The 24,233-nt window shown below is 40.0% G+C and overlaps 1 protein-coding gene across 3 annotated transcripts in view; it reads right to left on the reverse strand.

Annotated features, from left to right (window-relative positions):
• LOC134223781 (probable G-protein coupled receptor Mth-like 14) overlaps positions 1 to 24,233 on the reverse strand; it is a 32,834-nt gene that overhangs the window by 4,559 nt on the left and 4,042 nt on the right. Inside the window, exon 2 of one of the 3 annotated variants that reach the window (XM_062702976.1) lies at positions 13,586 to 14,220. In XM_062702976.1, coding sequence (XP_062558960.1) covers positions 13,586 to 13,990 — 405 coding nt within the window. In that variant the 5' untranslated portion in view covers positions 13,991 to 14,220. Of the gene's footprint in view, positions 1 to 13,585; positions 14,586 to 24,233 lie in introns of all 3 variants that reach the window. The other 2 variants (XM_062702977.1, XM_062702975.1) reach the window with 2 other exon arrangements.

The following is a 24,233-nucleotide window of genomic DNA, read 5'->3' on the forward strand; positions in this document are numbered from 1 at the left end:
CCACTTCCGGTTAGACCTGTGCTTCGCCGCCGACGATTTTCTTCGCCGTTGGCGCCGTAAAAACTAATCGGCGTGCAGCCGTATGAAAATTGAACAATTATGCAGCATTTATTCTCATTTCCTAGAAATCGATGAATCGAAATCATTGGATGGCGACCTACTCCCAACTACAGCATGAAGATGATTTCTAGCTAAAAATGCGAAATACGTCGCACAAAAATAAAAATACATAGGGTTTCTTACCCTATTCCCGGCCTAACTTGCGTACGACAGCATTATTTAATTGATAATTATGACAGGAAGCAACTTTTCCTGAATTTTGTGGGCTGTATAATACTGCATTTAGGGTGACCATATGGTATCCTAAAGGAGGACATGTCCTCCTTTTTCATTATAAATCAAATGTCCTCCTTTTGCGCTAAAATGTCCTCCTTTTTGGAAAACAGTTGCATGAATATCAATTTCTAAAGAGATTCTAGTTTAACAAGCAATAATACAACATAAGTCCATTCTGTAACAAAACGTTGCAATTCCGAAAAAAATTCCTTGAAGTTTTGGAATAAAATTAATGTAAATATCAAAATAAAATGCGTGAATTACAGTTATACAGGTGTCAAAAATATCAGAAAAATCGGAATTTTGAGAAATTGATTAGGAAAAAAGAATGCAAATGCTTCTCAAACATTTTCTACGGGTGAACACTGAACACCCATCAAATTTCCTTTTAAACTCATTGCACGGTAAGTTTCTTGAATAGGACACGGCACGGGTTGCTTGGTGTCTTTCTCAGTGCAAAGTAATTAGAAAAACGACAGGGCCACTAGATGTCAAAATTGACATTTACTAGCCTTGTCGTTTTCTTACTTTCATGAAGGAGGAAAGAGAAAAACATTCATCCATGCTGCGCCCTATATGTGAGGCAAAGAACACCCGCCATTCTACGCCAAGAATGGAATAGAAATACCTAAAACTAATCTGAACAGTTTTGAGTTACTTCAGTCCAGGGATTGAATCCTAAAGAGAAAGAACAAGTCTCTCACTTATCATCTCCGTATACATATACGATATGTAGCATACCGCGAGAGACTTTTTTCGCGAGCTGTTATGATAGAGAACTGATTCGGGATGCTATACCCCATGATAAATTTCTGTTAGAAAGCTCCAAATGCGGGGAGCACTGGCTCTGATGATGCAATGCAACTTGTTCTGCACAGCTGTGCAGTAACCAACACGGATGGAGCGAAAACAAAGCAAGAATCACCATTTTTCTGTGGGGGCTGCCTATCCGATTCTGTTTTTTAAGCACTCACTTGTAAACAAGTTCGATAAATTTGTTATCATGGCTTGTTATGATTCGGAACAGTTTTTGCCTCTCTTTTATCGTTGTTCGTTATCTATTGAGAGCAATTTCTACAAACCCTGCTTCAGTCCAATTCTAATCAGTTTAATTTTTTTTCAATTGAGAACTTTGTGGTCATACAGTTAACGGTATCATTCTAATTCACATGCCTTAAATTGTGAAAATCTTTCCATTATAAAGATGGTGCTGGTAGTTTATAATTGGAAAGTGCTCCATGTGGACTATAATGAGAGTAGGAAACGTTCCATCTGGAGTCAATGAAGTAATATGTTATGTTAATAAAGTAGAAGAAGATGCCGTATTTGCCTCGACTTACAAAAACTTCTTCCAATAGACTTTAGTGTGCAAAAATCTAACAAATATAATATTCTCATATTAAAAACGAAAAATTGATCGACGTTTCAAATGTTCTCCTTTTTCTTCCAAATGTCCTCCTTTTTCACTACGATTCTGGTGAATGTCCTCCTTTGGAAAATTTTCATATGGTCACCCTAACTGCATTGAGGTTCACTTCTGCTTAAAAAATAGCTTCTTCTTCTTCTTCTTATTGGTGTTACATCCCCACACTGGGACAGAGCCGCCTCGCAGCTTAGTGTTCATTAAGCACTTCCTTAGTTATTAACTGCGAGGTTTCTAAGCCAGGTTACCATTTTTGCATTCGTATATCATGAGGCTAACACGATGATACTTTTATGCCCAGGGAAGTCGAGACAATTTCCAATCCGAAAATTGCCTAGACCGGCACCAGGAATCGAACCCAGCCACCCTCAGCATGGTCTTGCTTTGTAGCCGCGCGTCTTACCACACGGCTAAGGAGGGCCCCTTGAAAAATAGCTATCCGTGCTAAATATCGTTCAAAAAAGCTTTTATTTGATTTTAATTAACGATGTGCAGCACTCATTTCAGTCATAGCGATTCCCATTCCGGCATACAAAAAAAAACAGTTCCCGGCCTAAGCAAAATTTCACTCAATCTCTCAACATTTTACTCTCATTCTCTCTCGGGACGGTAGAAAATGCGACGTAAACAAAAATATGCACGTTCCACGACAACAAGATGCCAGATGGTATTTTTCATAATCATTTTTATTTGGTTGAGAAGACATATTTACTCATCCAAATTTCTTCCAAATACTTAAAAACAATTTTTTTTTCACCTTTTGAAATCGAGAGAATTATAAATAACATGATAGCACCAACGTATTAGACAGTTTCCCTATTAACAATGAAGGATCATTTTCATACTCCTGGCCTTTTGGCAGCACGGTGCGACAAGAAGCTCTTGGGCCGAGGTGATTTTTTGATCGGTTTGAGGATACATTTTAAAATGTATTCTAATGTGTTTAAATAAGTTCTTGTGAAACGAAAAATTAGGAAGAATTGAAGCGCGTGTGTGTAGAATTATGGTGTGGTGATTAACAGCTTCAAGCAATGGTTGTATCGAGCACTGTGACGATTTTCAGGTAGGTGTTTATTTGATGATACCGTTTTGTAAAAGTGGAAAGAATCACTCCGGCTCAGTGGTGTGGCATCGGAGAGCGAAATTTTAAAATCTACATTTTTATTTTCTACAATTGGATCAATTAGGAGTAAAACAAGTGGTTGAAAAATATTGAGTATTGTGAAAAATAAATGGGAGACTTTTTAAAAATTATCAATCATGAACCTACGGCTTTCAAACAGTATAAATCATTAGTTTTATGTGCAGTGAGCCGGGAACCGGGTCCATAGGCCCAAGTAGTGATTTACCCTAATGTCAATAATTTTTTTTTTTTTTTGGAAATTTCCTTGCGTTAATGAAAATTTTGCATTATCAAGGGAAATTTTATATTTATTGGAAGCTTGATTTCTTGGAACTTTAATTTTTTTAAATGTTTAGTTTTTTGGACGAAAGAGGAATTTTCGGAGGAACTACTGGAGGAAGGAATTCTTGAAGGATGTCTAGAGAAGCTTCCATAAGAATTATTGGAGGTACTTCCGGATAAACCTACAGTGGAACTTTCGGAAAAAAAAACTTCGAGGAATTACCGAATGAATTTTTGGAGGAATTACTTTAGAAACTGCGGAGAATTTCCTAGAAGAACTTCCGGAGGAGTTTCTTTGAGGAATTTCCGAAGTAATTCCTTTGAGGAAGTTCCGGAGGTATTCCTTTAAGGTTTGTCTGGAGGAAGCCGAGCAGCACAAGTCGGACCAAAATGGTTGCTGCAACTTGATTGTGACTAAATCTGGTCACGTTTGAGTTGCAGTAATTTATGTGGAACATGTGTGCTTCTAGGGAGCTGAGGAATTCCTTGGAGAAAATCTGGACGAATATGCTTTGTAGAACTTCTGGAGGAATTCCTTTGTAGTCCTTCCGGAGGAATTACTTTGAGGAACTTCCGGAGGAATTCCTTTGACAAACTTCCGGAGGAATTTCTTTGGGTAACTTCTGAATGAATTTCATTGAGGAATACCTTGAGGAAATTTTGAAGGAACTCCCGGAAGAATTTGTAGAGGAACTCCCGAAGGAATTTGTGGAAGAACTTCCGGAGAAATTTCTGGAGGAACATCTTTGAGAAATTCCTGAAGAATTTCCAGAGGATTTTCGGAAGGAACTTCCGGAGGATTTCCTGGAGTAGCTTTGGGAGGATTTCATGGAGTTGAAATTGGAGAGAATTTTCTGAAAGAACTTCAAGACGATTTCCTGGATGAACTTCCGGAAGAATTCCTTGATTTTTATCCAGAGAAATTCCTGGAGGAGCTTCAGAAGGGAATACCTTTCAGTAACTTCCGAAGGAATTCCTTTGTGGAACTTCTGGAGGAATTTAACACTCGGAAGAATTTCTGGGACAACTCCCGGAGGAATTCCTAGAATGGTTTCCGGCCGATGGTTTGTATTGAAAGGGTTTCCAGTCATTTTATCAACCCGGAATTCGGTCATCTTGAATTCCAAAATGGTGCCAAACATCGATTTCCGGCTTCTACTCATCGAGCCAATTCCGGCAATATCCATATTGTATGGACCCGAACATGGTGACTTCAATAGCGCAGGTTTGGGCGGCATATCGGATCTAGGACGAAATACGAACATCTTGGTGCTCCTGTCCTGTCTTTAGGTGTTATTTGAAGAAAAATCTTCTTGATGTCTCCTGAAACTGACACGAAAAACAATCGGAAACCACTGAGGTTTGGTTTGAGAAGATCCGGACCTTTCAGCAAGTATGACTTGAAGGAAACTGCTCCAGCTTTTGCCGCAACATCCCATATCAACCAAATTTTCGCCGGTTTCTTCGGGTTGATGAGGATTCCTAAAGCTAGAAACCAAGTCCTCCGAGGATCGATGGAGGTCGCTTCTGACTGGCTGACTTTGCGTCTATACCTTCCGCTCGTAGTCGCATAATTGCTCGCGAACTCACTGCATCAAGGCAGCATTTCGGATCAGCTTCTTCTACAACGCTTGGCCATTGGATACGTATTCGGGAACTCCGGATCGTCAACTTTCCATAGGAGACCAGAATCGAATTTAGTTTTTGTACACCTCGCTGAAGCCACCAGTAATTGCCTCGCTCTTTTGTATTCATCTAATTTAATCGTCTTTCCTGGATTAGTAGATCCGTTTTCTTCCAGCGTAAAATCATCTCGAAGCTATTCGTTTAGAAGATCGTCCACGGTCGGCGCCGCAGCCATGTGGAAGTTAACACTCGATCTCAGCAGCGTCTACATATACTGCCCAATATAATCGACACTTAGCTGCTATAAAATCAAACGGTCCTCCCTCACGCAACCGCAGCGGAACCCCGAGACGAAGTGCAGAATGGACTTGTATTCTAGATTTTTCCCCTCGATCGCTGCTGTTTACTTCGCATTTAATCCTCTTTAGAGTCCTGGGAGCGCACAGCTGACCTCACTAGCGGCGCAAACTAGCTTAGCCATGAATTCGCCGGAGGTTGATATCTTAGTCCTCCTTTGTTGGTCTGTGAATGTGGCCCAGTCCAATATCATTAGCCCCGGCAGTTTCTCAACCAGTTCCTGCATGAGCATTGGGTTGGCCAAATGTTCTTCCTGGTCTGCCGCTTGAAGATGGTCTACAAAATTCTGCACTGCCAATCCAAATTCCAAAATTGATTCTGGGCGGTAATGTCTAGGTCCGGGTGTTTAGCGGATTTTCTCGTGTAGCGACCGAACCAGCAGTTTGGGGTGGCAATAAAGAGTGCGAAAGGTATTTAAGACTTGCGGTACAACGTTTCCGAAAAACCACACGCTGCCGTCGACTCCTCTAGACTGCTATTAAACATCGGCTAGTCAACTGAATTCCCACTGAAAGTTGGTAGATCCTTGTCAACATTCTACCTGGCTGCTATTTGCTGCGAGTTTAGACTCCCTGAAGGTCCATTCTGCTTCCGAAGATGGGGATCCAGTGATCTTTCTGGATGACTCAATGATAATGTGACCAGATAAATTTTGTGTGAGCGCGGGACAAAAAAAGTTCAGAGTTGAATATGTTTTAGTAATAACGCTTAAATCAAATCTTTCAATTTTTAATTTGTTAGCAATGCTTAGTTTGCTTATTTTTCCATTTTAGAAGTCAAAGCTTTCTTCAAACGTTGAATGTGCAGCTAGATGTAGCTGCCATGGAGTTTCATATAATTTTGAAGTTCAGCAGTTCCCTGTCCAATATCTGCAAAACTGTTGCAACTATCGAATTGCAGTTAAAAAGCATTGCAGTTAAGGCTCAAGACTCCATCACAATGTTTTGAGAATTAATGACTGTATCGCTTGTCTGTAATAGTGAGGCAATTGGTACGGAAAAGTGCAGCAGCGATAGATAAATTTTGTTTACAACTGGGGTGGGTGGAAATGGGGTGTTAAAAATATGCCAGCTGATGCATAATGTTGCCAGACTTGACGAAATGTTTATTCTATATCACAACACATGTTCACGGTGTATCAAATATATGGGTATTTATCGGTTTAAAATTTTTTATTCACCACTTGGAATTTAACAGCGGCTTACATAACATGTTTAAATATTTATTTCTGGTATATTTGTTCAATCCGACAAACAGCAATGATTTTTTCCAATAAACAAATCTGGCAACGGAGAAGAGATGATTATTTCCTTGTGTATGCACACCTTTGTTTGCGTGTTCGCTGGCGTATACGTTGTATTGTTCGGATTGAATGAAGTTGCATCGCGTAGATTTTGAACTCACCATTTCACTTATTGCGCTAGTGAATTTGAGTCTTCCGCATTTTATTGCATTCACAATACGGTCGTCAAATTTGTCTCTCACTTCGATTTTTGGGAAGCAGTTTTCGACAGTTTTTGGACGCGAAGTGAATTAATTGGTAGTCAATATTGAAGAAAAATGTGAAACTCAGTTAGTGAATATGTTTTAGGAGTGATTAAATCAAGAAAACAGTGGGAAAAGATCAAGTGAAAAATCAAGTGCGTGTGTATGTGTTTGCTCCGAACGTTCGGAGTTAGTATGCGTTCGAAAAAATACGAATGCCGGCTCAGGAAAAAAGGCAGTTTTCATAGTTTTTCCTGCAATTCCTCAGTAATTGTTAATTTGGATAAGTGAAAAACTAATATGGAAATGCCATGAATATATTATGATGGAGGTAAGTCGTCAAATAGCGCAAAAATGTTGAATTTAGTTCAAAACTTTATTAGTATTAGTGCGGATTCGAATAAAATCATCGTCATTATCGGATTGATTACGGTTTATAGAGCCTTAAATGACTTTCAGCTGTTGATCGTCTTGTGTATAGAATTTTGTTTGAAAATATGTTTGTATGTAGCGATAGAAGCAGTGATAGGTATCGAACCTCGAAAATTGTTTTCCGATTAACCTAAATAACTCTTTCTAAAATACATATCAAAAGTAGATACTGTGATTATGAATTAATTAGAAACATATTTCTCTAAAAGTCTATTCTGGTTGAAGCCTTCACCTTCAGGAATATGGTCCACGGCCCAATTTATTTCCGAACAGGTTATACTGAAGAGATATCTGCTCAGAAAATCAAAGCTTCCGTCCCATTTCAGATTGCTTGCGTTCCGCTTATTTGCCAAAATATATTTCGCCTCAAAAGCACCAAATCCCATTAAAAGCGTATTTTATGTTACCTATAGATTTATTTTCTATTGTTTTAAGCAAAGAAAGTAAATTCGATTAATTCGATGGAGAATAACACGCAGAAATCAAGCAATGATGCAAACCGCAAGTCTAATCATGAAGGATTCTCTGTGCCATGAGTCGGGTAGTGTTTGACTCACGCTTGGTTTAAATTTTGGAAAAGATTTAAGAATTTGAGTTTTTCCCAACACTGCTATCGATATCCAATATCAGCACAGTAAAAGTCGTCTTCTAACTGGGGTAGATTTTACGCCAGATTTTGGTCAGCATGGCATTTAAATGGAGTGGAATTTTTTACGTTCCGTGTCGAAATCCAAGCAATTACGCAGCAGGAAATACATGGAAGCAAAATCTGCTTACAAGATTCCCAGGATATAAGGCTTGGGTAAAACAATGATGCTACCACGAATTGCATCAGCTGTTGGGAGAACCATCCATCGTTCACACCGCGAAAATCGGACGACTGCGATGGGCCGGGCACGTAGCCAGAATGTCGGACAGTAACCCGGTGAAAATGGTTCTCGACAACGATCCGACGGGCACAAGAAGGCGAGGTGCGCAGCGGGCAAGGTGGATCGATCAGGTGGAAGATGACTTGCGGACCCTCCGTAGGACTGCGTGGTTGGCGACGTGTAGCCATGGACCGAGCCGAATGGAGAAGACTCTTATATACCGCACAGGCCACTTCGGCCTAAGTCTGAATAAATGATAAAATGAAAACAAACTATAGAGATAATTTAGTTTCAGTCGTAGGAGAACATTTTAATCTTGATTTCTATGATCCATATGATTGCCTTACAAAACGTTAGATTTAGTCAAAATTATATTTTTTTAGTATTAGCTAATAATGTATTCTATTTTTCTGTATTTCGCGGGACATTATTTAAAAATAAGTTGAATGCGGGACGTTTCGCGGGACGCTTTTCAGCGCGGGACAAATAGTGAAAATGCGGGACTGTCCCGCGAAACGCGGGACGTATGGTCACATTACTCAATGATAGTTCCTGTGGGGTTTGAGTGAAATGTCTTCAGCGTGTGTTTATAGATTCACACCTCAGCGTGTCAATCGGTGAGCAGCAAGCCATGACTCTGCCTCTTCTGTTCAGATCTCCACGGCGTGCACACGCATCCACGGAGAGTCGCTGTCATAATTTCGTTCCGGCCATACTTGTTGGCGATCCTGCCAGTCTACTTTTTGGATCCAATCGTTGATTTTATGAGGTGAGATAAATTCAAGTGGCTAAATTGTTAAGGGTGACATATTTTAATTTGCAAACCCAAAAGGGGCGTATGGAAGACCGTCGGAAAAAGGTTTGTGGTTTTCAAAATTACAAGACCCGTCTCGAAGTTCAAACCCCACTGAAGGTTACCCTCTGAACTAAATCTGTCACATGGTGTGCATATGCATAATCGTGTTTCAGACATAGTAACTGATTATATGTTGTGTGTGTATACTGAATTTATTTTTACACTCCCAACGAGGAGTGGAATGCTGTATACGTCGACAACTTTAGATACTTTACCAAAAAAATCAACCAAAGACGGGTATTCAACCTGGACCCTCTACACTTACACTGAAATAAATACCAGATGAGGAAAGATGCGACCAAAGGCGAGAAAGTGAAAATTTGTCTCTTGTCCAGTCGTGTTTCTCCAGTAAGCAGAGCGATCAGCCGATCGTCGAAATTTAGTTTTGCTTTGTGCGGAAAGCAAAACGATCACAAAACGAAAACGTTGTTTTCGAAATCACAAGACGCGTCTCAAAGACAATCGGATAATAGTTTGTGGTTTGCTGAATCACAAGACGTGTGCGGAAGACCGTCGGAAAATGGTTTGTGGTGACGCGTCTGAAAGACCGCTGGAGAAATGGTTTGTGGTTTGAAGAACCACAAGGCTCTTCTGGAAGATTGAAATTGGTTTGTGGTTTAGAAAACTATTAGGCGTGACTGAAAGATAGTCGAAAAATGTATTGCAGTTTGTGAAACTACAAGGTGCGTATCGAAGACCAACACGGACGAACACGGATTTCCAGATAAACTGACACGGTTGATCAAGGCGGCGATGGATCGGGTGATGTGCGAGTTTCGAGTTTCAGGGGCATTCTCGAATCCCTTTGCAAGGTGATGGCCTTTCATGACTGCTATTGAACATCGCTTTGGAAGGGGTAATACGAAGAGCAGGAACCAACACGAGTGGTACAATTTTCAATAAGTCCGTCCAGCTATTTGGCTTCGCCGACAACATAGATATTATGGCCCGTAACTTTGAGAATATGGAAGTAGCGTACATCAGACTGAAGAGGGAAGCTAAGCGGATCGGACTGGTCATCAACACGTCGAATACGAAGTACATGATAGGAAGATGTTCAAGAAGAGACAATGTGAGCCACCCAGCGCGAGTTTGCATCGGTGGTGACGAATCGATATGGTAGACGAATTTGTGTACTTGGGCTTACGGGTGACTGCCGAAAATGATACCAGCAGCATCATTTTAGTCTAGGTCACACTAGTTCAATTGAGGATCAATTTAAACAGAGCTTCGAAGACATTCTTAATTAAGAGAATCTTTTACTAGAAAATTTAAAAATATGAAAGCCTTGTGTGATGATAGTAATTTTTACATACTTATCAAAAAACTTCCTGAGATCTCTTTATCCTTTTTGGTTAATTTATTTAACAGATGTTTTCAATTTGCATACTTCCCAGATAAATAGAAAAACGCCAAAGTTGTTCCAGTTTTGAAGCTGGACAAAAATCCTTCTGAGGCTTCTAGTCAGTGGCGTAGCCAGGGGGGTGGTTTTGGGCATAAAACCCCCCCCAAAGACAAAATTTTTAGAAGAAATTTTTTTTTTCGAAAAAAAAAAGTTCAGAAAACCCCCCCCAGACCAATTTTCTGGCTACGCCACTGCTTCTAGTTATCGCCCGATCAGTTAGCTTCCTTCAATAAGCAAACTGTTTGAAAAGATTATTTTAAATAGAATGATGGTTCATATTAATGACAATTTTCTGCTGATGAGCAACTTGGTTTTCGCCATGGGCATTCAACCACTCATCAATTATTAGGACACTAAATTAATGATTTCGTGTGTGTTACTTCTACGTGAAGTTAAACGATTTACAATGATATGGAAATGCTAATATCATCTTCCAAACTTGGACGTACATGTTCATGATAGCATTAGAGGCGAAAGTATAGAATTGATAGTTCCGTTAGGATACGGCAGGCATGAAGAATGTTTTTATAGAAGTCGATTTGAAAGCGAGCGGAGGGCAATATTTGTGATGGCACATATCGCACGACCTTCCTTCTGCCAAGCTCCCGTATGAAGGGGAGGAAGAATATCAGTGTGGAAGCTGATATATCTCCACTGGCAAAAGGAAGGTGGTTTGACTTGCTCATATGCCATCGCGTGCGGAAGGATTTGCTATCGACAGTACTGTCCCCAAATTTCTAATATGACATCAGCATTTAGTCGAATAGGATTTTTATGGCACAGTTCTGACACAATGAGAAAACAGAACTGTGCAATAAAAATCTATTCGAAGGAAGGACAATATATTAGGAGTTATGAATTTAATTCGATTCAACAAATCTGAAGGATATTCGACTGGAGTTGCTCTTCTTGATATAGAGAAAGCACTTGACAGTGTTTGGCATGGAGGTTTGATTGTAATATTGATAAATTTTAATTTTCCTCAATATATTATTAAATTGATCCAACATTATCTATCAGATCGCTTACTACAGGTAAACTATCAGAATTCGAAATCTGAAAGATTTCCTGTAAGAGCTGGTATGGGGCCCATATTGTATAACATTTTTAATTCTGACTTACCTGATTTATCACCAAAACCAATCTTTGTTTGCAGATGACACGGACCTTTCCGTCGAAGGGCGAAACCCTCGAGTCGTTTGTAGTAGATTGAAAACAAGTTTGGATTTTTTTCCACCCTCTGGTTAAAATCGAAAATTTTGCGGAATGCGAAACAAATTTTTGATTTGCAAACAAATTTTAGACCAGCCATGTTGTATGCACAGTGCTGTGCCAATATGGACTAGTTGCTGCAATACCAGAGAGAAGGCACTTTAGAGGATTCAAAATCAAATTTTGAATATGATTCTGAAGTTGCATTCGTGTAATAGTATTTAGAGAATTTCTAATACTGAGATATTGCAACAAATGTCCAATAAAATAATTCCCAATTTTAGACAAAAATCGTTGCAATCTTCTCCTTGTACCCTTAGTATAAATTAGGCTAAGTTTGTAAGTAAGATTTGCGATTTGGGCGTAACTTATTTTATAAATATACATTGTTTCATGAATTCCGGAGAATGCGAGCGTTTTAATCAAAACTAATTCTTTTATCTGATAGAGGAAAGTTTGTGGTTTGTTACGCCCAAATCGCAAAATAAGTTACGCTCAAATCGCAAATCGGTTCCGAATTCCTACCTACATGGCTCAACCAGAGGAAAAATCCTACCTGGCAGAGGCAATGAATTATTGGCAGTGGCTGAGTTTCTATCCGCCGCTGCCACATCCAGGCGCTATAGTATATGCGTAAAATAGCCAACATGTATTAATCGCCAGAAATTTGTATGGCGAAAGACATCTAATGCGGGCTTTCTCAAAATTAGGAACTTTCCATGAAAAACTATTTGATACCGGTTATGAAGGATGGTGTCCGCTACTCCGCCTACCAAATATTTTTTCGATTATTATTATTATTTATTTATTCAGACTAAGGCCGAAGTGGCCTGTGCGGTATATAAGAGTCTTCTCCGTTCGGCTCGGTCCATGGCTACACGTCGCCAACCACGCAGTCTACGGAGGGTCCGCAAGTCATCTTCCACCTGATCGATCCACCTTGCCCGCTGCGCACCTCGCCTTCTTGTGCCCGTCGGATCGTTGTCGAGAACCATTTTCACCGGATTACTGTCCGACATTCTGGCTACGTGCCCGGCCCATCGCAGTCGTCCGATTTTCGCGGTGTGAACGATGGATGGTTCTCCCAACAGCTGATGCAATTCGTGGTTCATTCGCCTCCTCCACGTACCGTCCGCCATCTGCACCCCACCATAGATGGTACGCAGCACTTTCCTTTCGAAAACTCCAAGTGCGCGTTGGTCCTCCACGAGCATCGTCCAGGTCTCGTGTCCGTAGAGGACTACCGGTCTAATTAGCGTTTTGTTTTGTTTTGTTTTTTCGATTAAGGTGTTCAATTTTGAGAAATCGAACCTTAGATGCCTTTCGCCATACTGATTTCAGAAAGTTAACTCCTAGTGTGCCGCTATAAGCACCCTCAAAGCAGGCGATTCATTTGGAATATGTGTTTCAATATTTTTATCATAATTCGAGTGCTAAGACCAATGGCTCAAAAACACTATTCGAATTGATTTAATTGCAGTCACTTCAAATATGACTATGAATAAAATAATCATAGTTCTATATCAACAAAATAAAAATACAAATTCATAATGTGTCAACTCATTAAATCTATCAACAATTTATTATAAAGCATCTTTTTCACAACAAACAATTGTTGTGAAACAAACGCCTATCATGAATCAAATTGGAAGATGCGTCAACAAAAAAACCTCGATGTGAACCACTTCCAACATCGTGTACGGTTCCGGTATTTGAACCAACCTAATTAGATTAACACTGGTTACTAGAAGACAATTCCCAGTATCAACCAATGATCATGCTTCACGACAAATCATTTCACACCTTTAAAAAAATCCACCGTTCCACAACAGTAATCATCGAAAATTTTGTGTCTCGCAGGTAGCACATTATCTATACCGTTGATCCGTTAACTTGCAAATTGCTTGCAACAGAGCTTGGCGACGACGATGAGACATATAGAGTGCATCAAAATAAACACTCGCAAGTGTCGCGGTCTACGTCATCCGTTCTCTGTTTCCCCCGGTCTTCCAAATGGTTCGTGATTCACATCTAAAGTATTTTTCGTCACGCTTCATACTTTCGAAGGGTTACACCCCAAGATAAAAAATACTAAGCTAGATTGTGAACTTACAACCATACATTTGCGGTGCTTATCATCAAAGACAAAACTAATTAAATTTGAGTAAAAACTACTCACCTCGAATTCCGAGCAGTTTGGCAACTGATCATGACTGGCGGGTATGCTGACATCCGGTGCTGGGATGGCTGTAGTGCTTTCGATAAGCACTTCTTTCCTGGTAGAACTTTGGCTGGCTGTCGTAATACTGGCGGTGGTCGTCATCACGCGTTCTGTTGTAATTTCTTCCGTAGACGTCGTCGTCGTAATTACGGTGGTTGTAACTAAAGCCGGCTTTTCAGTTAACGACCCTACACTGGAACTCGTCACATTCGGCAATATCGATGACCCAGTCGCGTTTCCAATGCCGTCAGCAACAAAGGTACTGTTAGGTGGGTCGAGTCCCACCGAAACGGAACCGTCGAACACAAACACTATCAGCACGAAAATCTTCGCCAGCGGTTTGATTCGACCACGTGAATGCATTTTTTTATCGACTATCCCGGTTAATCAAACGAAGATCAAACACTGAAAGCACCTTCACATGCGGGCGAGGTTCTCCGGTTGCTGATCCCGTACCTACTGCTTGCGCTTTGACTTCGGCCGGCGCTTAGACTGTCAACAGAGCCCACGATACCGTGCAATTAAGTCACCAACACAGACGGGTCCGCTCCGTTCGGTTGCCAATCATTACGCGAGGAACGACGGTCTGCACACTGCTGGATGAGGTTTGTTAGCGACAACGCAACGCGACGGTAAGCTCAGGTCGCCTAAATGAGCTGCGCGCGAACGACGCGAGCGAGGAACGTTAGAACAAAGGCTATGGCTCATCCATCAATGAACGAACAACGAAATGGAGCACATTGCGAGCGAGACCTAAGCCAGAGAGTGCGGGCACGGGCGTGTTGAGGGTTTATCCATTGACTTGACCTGTGCGATTCGTAGCGAATAGCCTGCCAGGTATGGGGTCGTCCGTCATTGTCGTCATCATCGTTGTGGCCGTCTCAGTCGGTCGTTTATGGACAGTCATTCATAATGAAAACGGCTGTTTTGGAGAATCTCGGTTCGATAGTGCACAGTGCTGTGAAAAGGGGTTATCAATAGTGGCATTACAAGTTTCATCAGTAAAAGTCATCCAGAATATGTGTGGTAATATACTTTCGATTGAAATATAAATCACAAGTTTTCCGAAACCGTCAGTCAAAAGTATTTTCAATTCCACACACCTATTTCGTTTGTTACTCAGCACTACACAGTCCAATGTTACTACATTAGATCTACAAACTAAATTTCAACTACTGAGTAAAATTGTATTGTCGTGTCTTTTCTTCTCCCAGAAATTTTACTCAATTTCCGTAAAAAGCGTAATCCTTCATAGTTTTGAATAGCCCTGATTTTGACGGAAATTAAGTAAAATTAAGTAAAATTAAGTCTGTGTTGAACTTAGTTAATAATTAAAAAACACATAATAAATCTATTATGTGTTTTTTAATTATGAATTTCTTCTCTAATTATGAATTTCTGTCTGTCTGACCTTTATAGACTCGGAAACTACTGAACCGATCGGCGTGAAAATTTACATGCAGAGGTTTTTGGGGTCGGGGAAGGTTCTTAAGATGGTTTGAGACCCCTCCCACTTTTGGAAAGGGGGGCTCCCATACAAATGGAACACACATTTCTGCTTAACTCGAGAACTAATTCAGAGAATAAATCAATTGTAGGCGAAACAAAGTTCGTCGGGTCTGCTAGTAAAGAATAAAAAAAAAAGTAAAATTAAGTAAAAGTTATGCCGCCTTACAGTTTTTTTTTTCTAAAACGTGGACGTATGTATGTTTTGGGATTTTTTGGGAAAACATTGGGGGTATTTAATATTATAGTTAAGGGTATGCGATAACACACTTTTTCCTAACGAAATTTAAAATGTCTATGTTGATTCGAAACGAAACGAAACGAAATATAGATTTACTTTCGAGTCTTCGAAACGATACGAAATCAGGGTCCATTTAATTCGAAATTTTTCGAAACGAAACGAAATTTTATTTTTGTTCCGCGGAATTTTTATAAAATTGATTTTATATTATGTACGGAATTTCGATTTCAAAGTCAAATAACTGTTTTGCGATAAATAGAGTTATAATAAGAGAAGTAGTAGTCTGTGATAAATCGCTTCATTCCCGTTTATATATCATTGCCAATAAGGCAATAACCCAGCATTTGTGCCGCTTTGAAAGCAATACATCGTGGAGCGTATGCTCCCGAATTTGATCAATCAGTTCAGTTTTATATTAGTAAGTATATAAAAATATAGAATTTTTTTTGATTCTTCGTTTCAAATATCGTTAAAAACCTAATTTCACCTGAATTTTCTTTATTTTTTTGTGATTTTTTTCATATGGTTAACTCATAGTTTCATTGACGGTAAAGGTCGTAATCGAGTAAAAACCAAACGTGTATAAAAAGAACTGGGTGTAATCTACTCTGGATAAAAAAAAGTTATTCACTTGCTTCGGACTTCAAAAGGGCCCTTGGAACGACTTTCCATCTTTGTCAAAGTTTTAGTTAACTGATTCATATCTGGTTACATTTACACAAATAGGATAGAATAGTTAAAGATACTTTTCGTTTTCTGTTAGATATTTCTAACAAAATACTGAGGATGCTTTATAGAAGAAAACTAAATACGTATTTGTCGACTCAGAACGGGGCTATGTAGTAAGCATCTCAAATAGCTATGCGAGCAAAGGCGTAGGATTGCCAATCCGGAGATGGCGAGCTCGATTCTCGGTCTGGTCAAAGATGTCTTGCCACTTAAGATACATTCGTTACGTTCTGGAGCCCTGGTCAAACGAGTAGTTCAAACTGGAGGGTAGATGATGGCTACACTCACAGCGTCCACCTGGCGGTTCGTTACAGTATCTACTATTTGACCAGCATTCAGCGCACGGAAGAAGGGGCGAGGCCTAGCCCTCGTATGTGGAAGACATCGTACTTCGACAACGAGGTTTTTAAAAAGCGCTCCGCCGCGAGCACAATACTCTCGGTCTGAGCGGCGAGCAGCTGGTAACAGTACTCTCTCGTGCATGCGATGCCACCATGCCTAGGAAAGTCCACCTTAGGAATGGGAGGCCACCGGCTTATTGGTGGACTCAAGCAATTGCAAACCTGCGCCGCGCCTACCTACGGGCACGGAGGCGGATGCAGCGAGCACGCACAGAAGAGGAGCGTGTTGAACGACGGGTGGCGTTCGTTGCTGCTAGAGCCGCTCTGAAGACTGAGATAAGATCAAGCAAAAAACCTGCTTCGAGGGCCTGTGTCAAAGTGCCAACGCGAATCCATAGGGTGACGCCTATAGAGTCGTAATGGCCAAGACACGTGGGGCGATGGCCCCTACAGAGCGGTCTCCAGAAATGCTGACAGGATCATCGCGGGGCTTTTCCCACGTCATGACCCAAGTCCCTGACCTAACTTTGTGGAGCTGCCAGGGGTCAGGGTGGCCGACGAGGGAAGAGCAACTGTGGCGGAACTTGCGGGGATTGCACAGTCCCTTAGTGTAGGTAAGGCGCCAGGACCGGATGGTATTCCGAACCTGGCCATCAAAGCGGCCATTGCTGAGGCTCCCGAGATGTTCAGATTTGTCATGCAGAGATTCCTGGACGAGGGAGTCTTCCCTGCAGCATGGAAAAGGCAGAGCTTGGTGCTATTGCCAAAGGCGGAAAAACCACCGAGGGATCCATCGGCATATAGATGGTCTATCGAGTAACCAGTTTGGAATCCGAAAGGGTAAGTCGACCGTAGACGCTATTTTGTCGGTTACCAAATCCGCGGAGATAGCTATCCAGCGTAAGAGGAGGGGAGTTCACTATTGTGCAGTAGTGACTCTCGACGTGAGGAATGCATTCAATAGTGCCAGTTGGGCAGCTATTGCAAATGCGCTCCTGCATCGTTATCGATGAAGACATAGACTGTTTATAAATGCGCGGCACGAGAGGCATCCGTAGGACTGTCGGGTTGGCCTCAATGGTCAAATGGCAGCGTGCGTGGGACAGTTCCACTAAGGGTAGATGGACAACCTAGTCCGGAGGATGTGTAAAGATGAAGTTGGCTGGAACGCCGTTTTATCGGCTATTGTCCAAATCGTCTCGGAGCTACACAGGAAGTGGCGCGTGGACTCGAGGAATGGCTAGTTCAGGCGCAAATAAGAGGTGGTCGAAGGGCTCGGAGTCGGCTTCATGGGTCATACCGGCCCTGTGGTCGAACTCGATCCGCGCTTGCACGATAACATGGTCTTCTTCTAAAAAAGCGAGTCACGATGTTTGGTGCTGCAAGTACATGCAGCCAACCTAGAGGGTGCGTTGTGCACTGGCCCCCCTTTGAAGCATTACTTTCTGGTTGTACCTAAGGGACGATGGGCTGACGGCAATGGAAACGGTTTAGCGGGTCGGGGATGTAGTCCTGCCTCTCTCGTTTGCTGATGGTCCCTAACCCCGCACTCCCTGGACGTCCAACCCAGGATGTCTGTTGAGCAGATTCCCCCTCCATTGCTTAGGAAGAAAAAAACAAGATACCTACTTATGCAATGGTGGACATAGAAAAGTTTTCAATTAATAACTGAGGAAGTACTAATAGAATACTAAGTTGAAAAGCAGATCAAGTTCCAGTTGGGATGTAGCACCATTGAAAAAGAAGAAGTGAGCGTTAATAGAAAAAATTGTATAACTAAAGTTTTGAAAATAGTTTTATAATATAAAGTATGGTTTAAGTTTAAATTTGTTTCGAAATTCCGCGAAATTCCGTTAAATTTCGTCAGAAGCTGGTTTTTTCTAGCGAAATTTTTGTAATTTTACGAAACGAAACGAAATGAAGAAATCAGATTTCGCCATGCTCAAATTCCGCGGAATTTCGTTTCGAACCACCTGAAACGAAATTTTTCGAAATACCGCATATGCTTAACTGTAGTTCAAATTTCAAAACTTAATGCTTAAAAACTCCTCTTTCCATATGTAAGCTTCTTTGTAACAATTTGTTAGTTAATTTTGAAGGCAAAATATAGGCGGAGGGCGATTCTCCAGTGCCGGACACACAAGCTATTTATCGAAAAACTTTCTTACCATCCGGACTATGTTCACTTTTATGTCCTAAATACAATAACATAACAAAGTTTATAACATAAGGATCTGATATTCCATGCAAGTAAAGGGCTTTTTAATAACTTCCTTTTGTACTACATGATAATGAAAGGACCGCTGCAAGTGTCGTTTTGAGTGTCCTGTATTGAGAGAGGTCCTGGTGGATCTTCCTCAACAACGTGTATTTTACTGATATTCACACTACCAAAAACATTATTTTAAACAACTCAAAACCAATAAACTAATGGAATCCGATTCGTTCGCATCATTTCCCCATTTAATTTTTCTGGCGTAAACAAGAATGCACATTAACTTTCGTTCGAAAGAGCATTCGAACGTAAGCAAGAATATGGGTGAATAACTTTCTTCAACAATTATTTACAATTCGAAATTTTTTACAAACATGTATCCTTTAATACTATAACTTTGTTTAATGATCATTGCACTAATTAAAAAGCCGATTTCAGATTTAGAACAATGAACAATGACCTGTTAGACAAAGTTAGAGGATAATTCAGGCGTTACTTGATTATAAAAAAAAGTGAACAAAAATTATTGACAAATTGTCCAATGACATGGAAACAACTGCAAGCGAGTAACAAAGTACAAAGAGAACAGAAATTTAATTTTTTTTGTTAAATATCTTGGCTGTGCATATGCACAGCACATGTTTCGAAATGAACAAATTGATATGAAATTTGCGAAAAAGAATCCACGTGTCTTGGAGGGACTCGAACCCTCAATCTCCTACTCTCTAGATAGGCGTGATAACCCCTACACAACAAAACCACTTAAAGGTCACGTTTGCGGAAAAGCCATCAGAATCCGAGTACCAACCCCCACCGCGGTTAGCTCTCTGTTTTGCAAATTGAATATCTTTCGGATGCTTGATTTGTCCAATCTCCACACGAGGTCATAAGGTCGAAAATATAATTTTTCTTAACAGCTTTCATTCCGAAAGAGCAATATGGCCGAAAAGGCCTGCAGGCCGAAAGGTTTATATTGCCTAAAATATCGATTTCCCGAACATGTGATTTGGCTGAAATACTCGTTAAGCCGAAATAAATTGTATGAACAAAACCAAACTTAGTGAACGTTCAAAAAAGCACAAAAAGTGTAAGACACAACAGGCCAAAAGTACGAGGAAAAGCATCCCATGTAGTTAAACGTTTGTTACAGTCCCCTACATAAAATGAGCGAGAACAAAGCGTTTTATCAAACCCCCTCGGTTAGGGCCGCATATCCGAATCAGTTTTTTCCAACTTGTATACAAATGCGATAGTTTTGTTTTCATGGCTTGTTATGATTGAAGAGATTTTTGCCTCTCATCTATCGTCGTTCGTCGTCTATTGAGAGCGATTTCTGCAATCCCTGCCTCCGAATAATCGAGCCACTTTTTTTGTTGCTGAAAATATAACTTTTGTTCAAATAATCTTTATTCCAGTAAAATAAAAGCTTAGAAAATTTCCCGTTGGCTCTTGCATGGGTTCTGACGGTTTTGACCACCGTTGGAGATGTGCGCCGATCCGCAAATCGTCGGCGGCAGCGTTTGTCATAATTTTGGTCAGCGGCGTTTTCGGCGTCAAGCCGAATACCATTTAGCCACCGGCGGTGTGAAGCGCCGTGGCGATTTTTTCTATTGCGTTTGTTACCTACAGACTTTTCATATTTTTAAAACATTAACAGTAGACTTTTTTAATTTTCGCCGGAGAGATCTAATTGCTAGGAAATTATTCCAAGCTTTTCGGATTTTTGACGGGAAATACTCTGAAGTTTCCATGGAGATTTCTTTTCTTTCACGGGAAATTCTTTAGAGTATTTTTTCTAGAAGAAAATTTTATAGAATTTCCACATAAAAAAGGGTATGTTCAATGATTTTTTTTAAATTTTCACGGGAAATTGTTTCAATTTTTTTAGGAAAATAATTCAGATATTCTTCGGAATTCCCACAGAAAATGTCACTTGCTGAACAAGTAATAGGGCAAAAAATGTCGACCAGGAGGGTTTGTGGCCTTTCGGTCCTTTTCGTCGATTGACGAAAGTCATTCGGTGGAAATCCTTTTTTCAAATGCCACTTTACTGAATAAAATGTTAAGGCAAGAGTTATCTAGCCAACTTTTATTAGGGCGAAACGGTTATAAGGTCGAAAACGGTTTGGCCGAAAAAGTCATTTGGCTGAAAGCAACATACGGGCGAAGTGGTCATACGAACTGATAATTTGGCTGAAAAAGTTGTTTTCCCCAACAGATCATTTGTCCGAAAATAGCGTTTGGCCGAAAATGTCATTTGCCATATTGCCATTTCTTCATATCTTCATATAATGGCCCTCTCTGCTAAATGAGCATTTCGACCAAGCGATATTTTTGAGCTAGATAAACTATTCGGCCAAACGAAGTTTTCGGCAATATGAGCAGGTCGGCCAAACAACACTTTCGGCCTTAAAACCATTTCGGTCAAATAACATGTTCGGCCAGCAGATGGCCCTTTTTTCCAAACGACCATTTCGTCTAAAACGTCATTTCGTGCTAAATGACCCATTACACCTTTCCTACTTTTTTGGCCAAATGACCTGTTCTGCCAAACGACATTATTGGCCATATGGCTATCTCTTCCAAATGATTTTCGATCAGACGAGTTTCGGTCTAAGGATTTGTTCGGCAATGACATGTCCGACTAGTTTTGGGCTTCATGGCCAAACGGCCCTTTACCTTAAACATTTTGACTTCAATGTGAAATTCTTTGGATTTTAATGGGAAATCCTTGAGAATTTCCACAGAAAATTTAATAATTAGCCTTTTTTATTCTTTAGCCTTTCCAGCCTTTAATGTGCATGGAAAATTGTTCGGAATTTTCTGGAAAGAGCACCTAAATTATCCATAAATTCCACGGTCAGCTGTTTCAATTTGTTTACGAAAATTTACTTAGGATTGAACTGCAGTACTTTCGGCATTTCAAGCACATTTTTTTTAGATTTCGACGAAAAATTCTTCGGAATTTCCATTGAAAGTTCTTCTTAGTTTTTATGGAAAACTTTTTTTATTTAAACGGAAAAATTGTATGGAATTTTCAAAACAAACCCTCTGGAATATCACTTTTGTTTTGGGAGTATAAAGCGGGAAATTATACGGAAATCTCACTGGTTCTTCGGAGTTTCCACGGTAAGTTCTGCGGATTTCTGCCAACTTTAATCGGCCGTGGAAAACTGTAGATCAGTGGCATGATACTTTTCAAACGGCTAACCATCGCAAAAATGTCGGCGGCGGCATGATCCCATAAACTGTTGGCGTTGGCGCACACCTCTAACCACCGCCGTGTGCTCCTCCGGAAGATAAGGAAGATCTCACAAAAAGGCAAATCTGCGAATTTCATTGAAAAAGCACCAGGATTTTATAAATGCATTTGTTTTCATATTCTAAGTATGGATTTGATGTCGTGGTCTAAACATGTTTACTATGACCCTCCGGAAGATCCAGAACATCCGGAAAATGCCAAATTATTAAATATCATTGCAAAGCACCATTTGCTATGACAAAAGAAAATATTTAAAAAAAAATGGATAATTATTGGAAATTTACAGCTTTAATATCGTAGCCAATAGATAAACTAATTAATTTGCTTACAAAAATGAGATTGATGTCATCTGACATCAACAACTACAAAATACTGCTTGCACTACTAATGGATACACTATTCTTTTAGTGGCGGTGAAAATTAATTTTGGTTCTATCCATTGATTTCTTATGAAACTCGCCACTATTGGTACAGTTGTACCACTATAGGTGCAAGGGAGTCAATTTTATTAAGGGAAATAGTTGTTTCCAATAGTTTTTCAAGTGAAATCTTAGGATAAGTTGCATTTAACAGGATATTTAAAGTAAGACGCATCAGCTGAAATAATCGTAAGGTGTATAATTATGATAAATATTATTAGAGCCCCACTACCTCCACTATTAGTGCTACATCAACTAAGGGTACGGTTGCCCTATTAGAATGGAAATTATTTCATTTCATTTATTCAAACTAAGGCCAGTGCGGTCTCTGTAGTGATCTTTTGGAAAATCCGGATCATCCAATTCATCATGAGGACAAGCATATTTTTTCTTGCTATGAGTTTGGAGCTGATGTTGTAATTCATACATGGCTCTGGCCCACCTGCCTGCGGTGGTGCCATTTTTTTTTTCCATATGAATATTCCGGAGGAGCATTTGGTGGCATGAGTCCCAATACCAACATGGTACTTAGAATGAACTTACAAATGTTTCTAAAAAATTCGGTGCTTTGAAATGAAGTACATTAACTTGCCATCTTTATGAATGTTTGATTTTGGATCCCTTAGAAAAGCGAGAAAGGCACTATTACCACTAGGTGGATTAATCTGGCTTCTTGATATAAGCCTAACACATACTGGTTACGTTACGGCTGCGTTTGCCTTGATTTTGTGTTATGTTGTGCCAAATACGACTAATATTTTTATCTTTCTATGATGGGTAAATAAATGACTCCGGTTAACCGAGCCCCGGATAATCGAGCCTCCGGATAATCGAGTCCGCCCTGTAATGCCTTCCACAGAGTTTCATTTCTCATTCAGGATATTTCAGACTGTGCATTTCAGCATGTGGAAATCTTCAGAACTTCTTCAATAATCTTCAGAAGTAACTTCTTCAAAAATTCCAATGAAACTCCTATCCAAGAGTTCTGCAGTGTTCCTTTCCCAAATTGTTTGCAAATGTGATATCATTGTAAAAAGCGTTTAATGTTTAGAGTCTCTAGTCGATAGATTAATGTTGGTAAGGAAAGATTAATTTAGATAGGTCAGTTAATTAATTTCGCGCAGAAGTAACATACTTATCTCATTGATAAGTTCCATTCGCAAGAAAGGAATGAGAAATTTCCTATAATTTCTTGATAGAAAATTCTGCAGCTAGAAAAAAATCCATTTTGGGAAATTTCATTAGAAACTATTGGAAATTTAGCAGGAATTCTATCTTCTGATTTTCTTTGGTATCACATCTCTCACTGGCCGATTGACGCATCACAGATTAATGTTTATTAAGCACTTTCACATTTTTTAAATTTCGAGGTTTCTAAGCCAATCAACTATTTTTGCTATCCTATACCATAAGAAAAAATTGATGATGTTTGGATACCCAGGGAAGTTAAAAAAAAAATTCTACACCGGACCCGAATTGAACTGACCTGTTATTGCTCGCAGCCGCGTAAATAAATACTTTAAAATAAATCTTGGGGGGATCTTAGGTGAAACTAGTTAAAGTATTCCTGGAGACATTCTTGTAAAATTTTTGAAAGAGTTTTAAACAATTCATGGAAAAATTCCCGTAGAAATACTTCCCGAAGAAATATTCTTCAGAATGCCCGAAGGAATTATTCAGAAGTCTCGAAGGAATTATTGTAGGATATTTGAAGGATTTTATAAGATTTCCGATCACCCATTTTAAAACTGAAATTGGTGGACGATTATTTAGAAAAATGCTATTAGACAGTGGTTCCCAGCCTTTTCGGGGTCACAACCCCCTCTATGATTAGCCAAATGGGCCGTGCCCCCCTGAATAAGTCATGCTGAAATCAAGATCAAATAGTATTAG

This window comes from Armigeres subalbatus, chromosome 3 (genome assembly GCF_024139115.2).
Source record: "Armigeres subalbatus isolate Guangzhou_Male chromosome 3, GZ_Asu_2, whole genome shotgun sequence".
NCBI lineage: Eukaryota > Metazoa > Arthropoda > Insecta > Diptera > Culicidae > Armigeres > Armigeres subalbatus.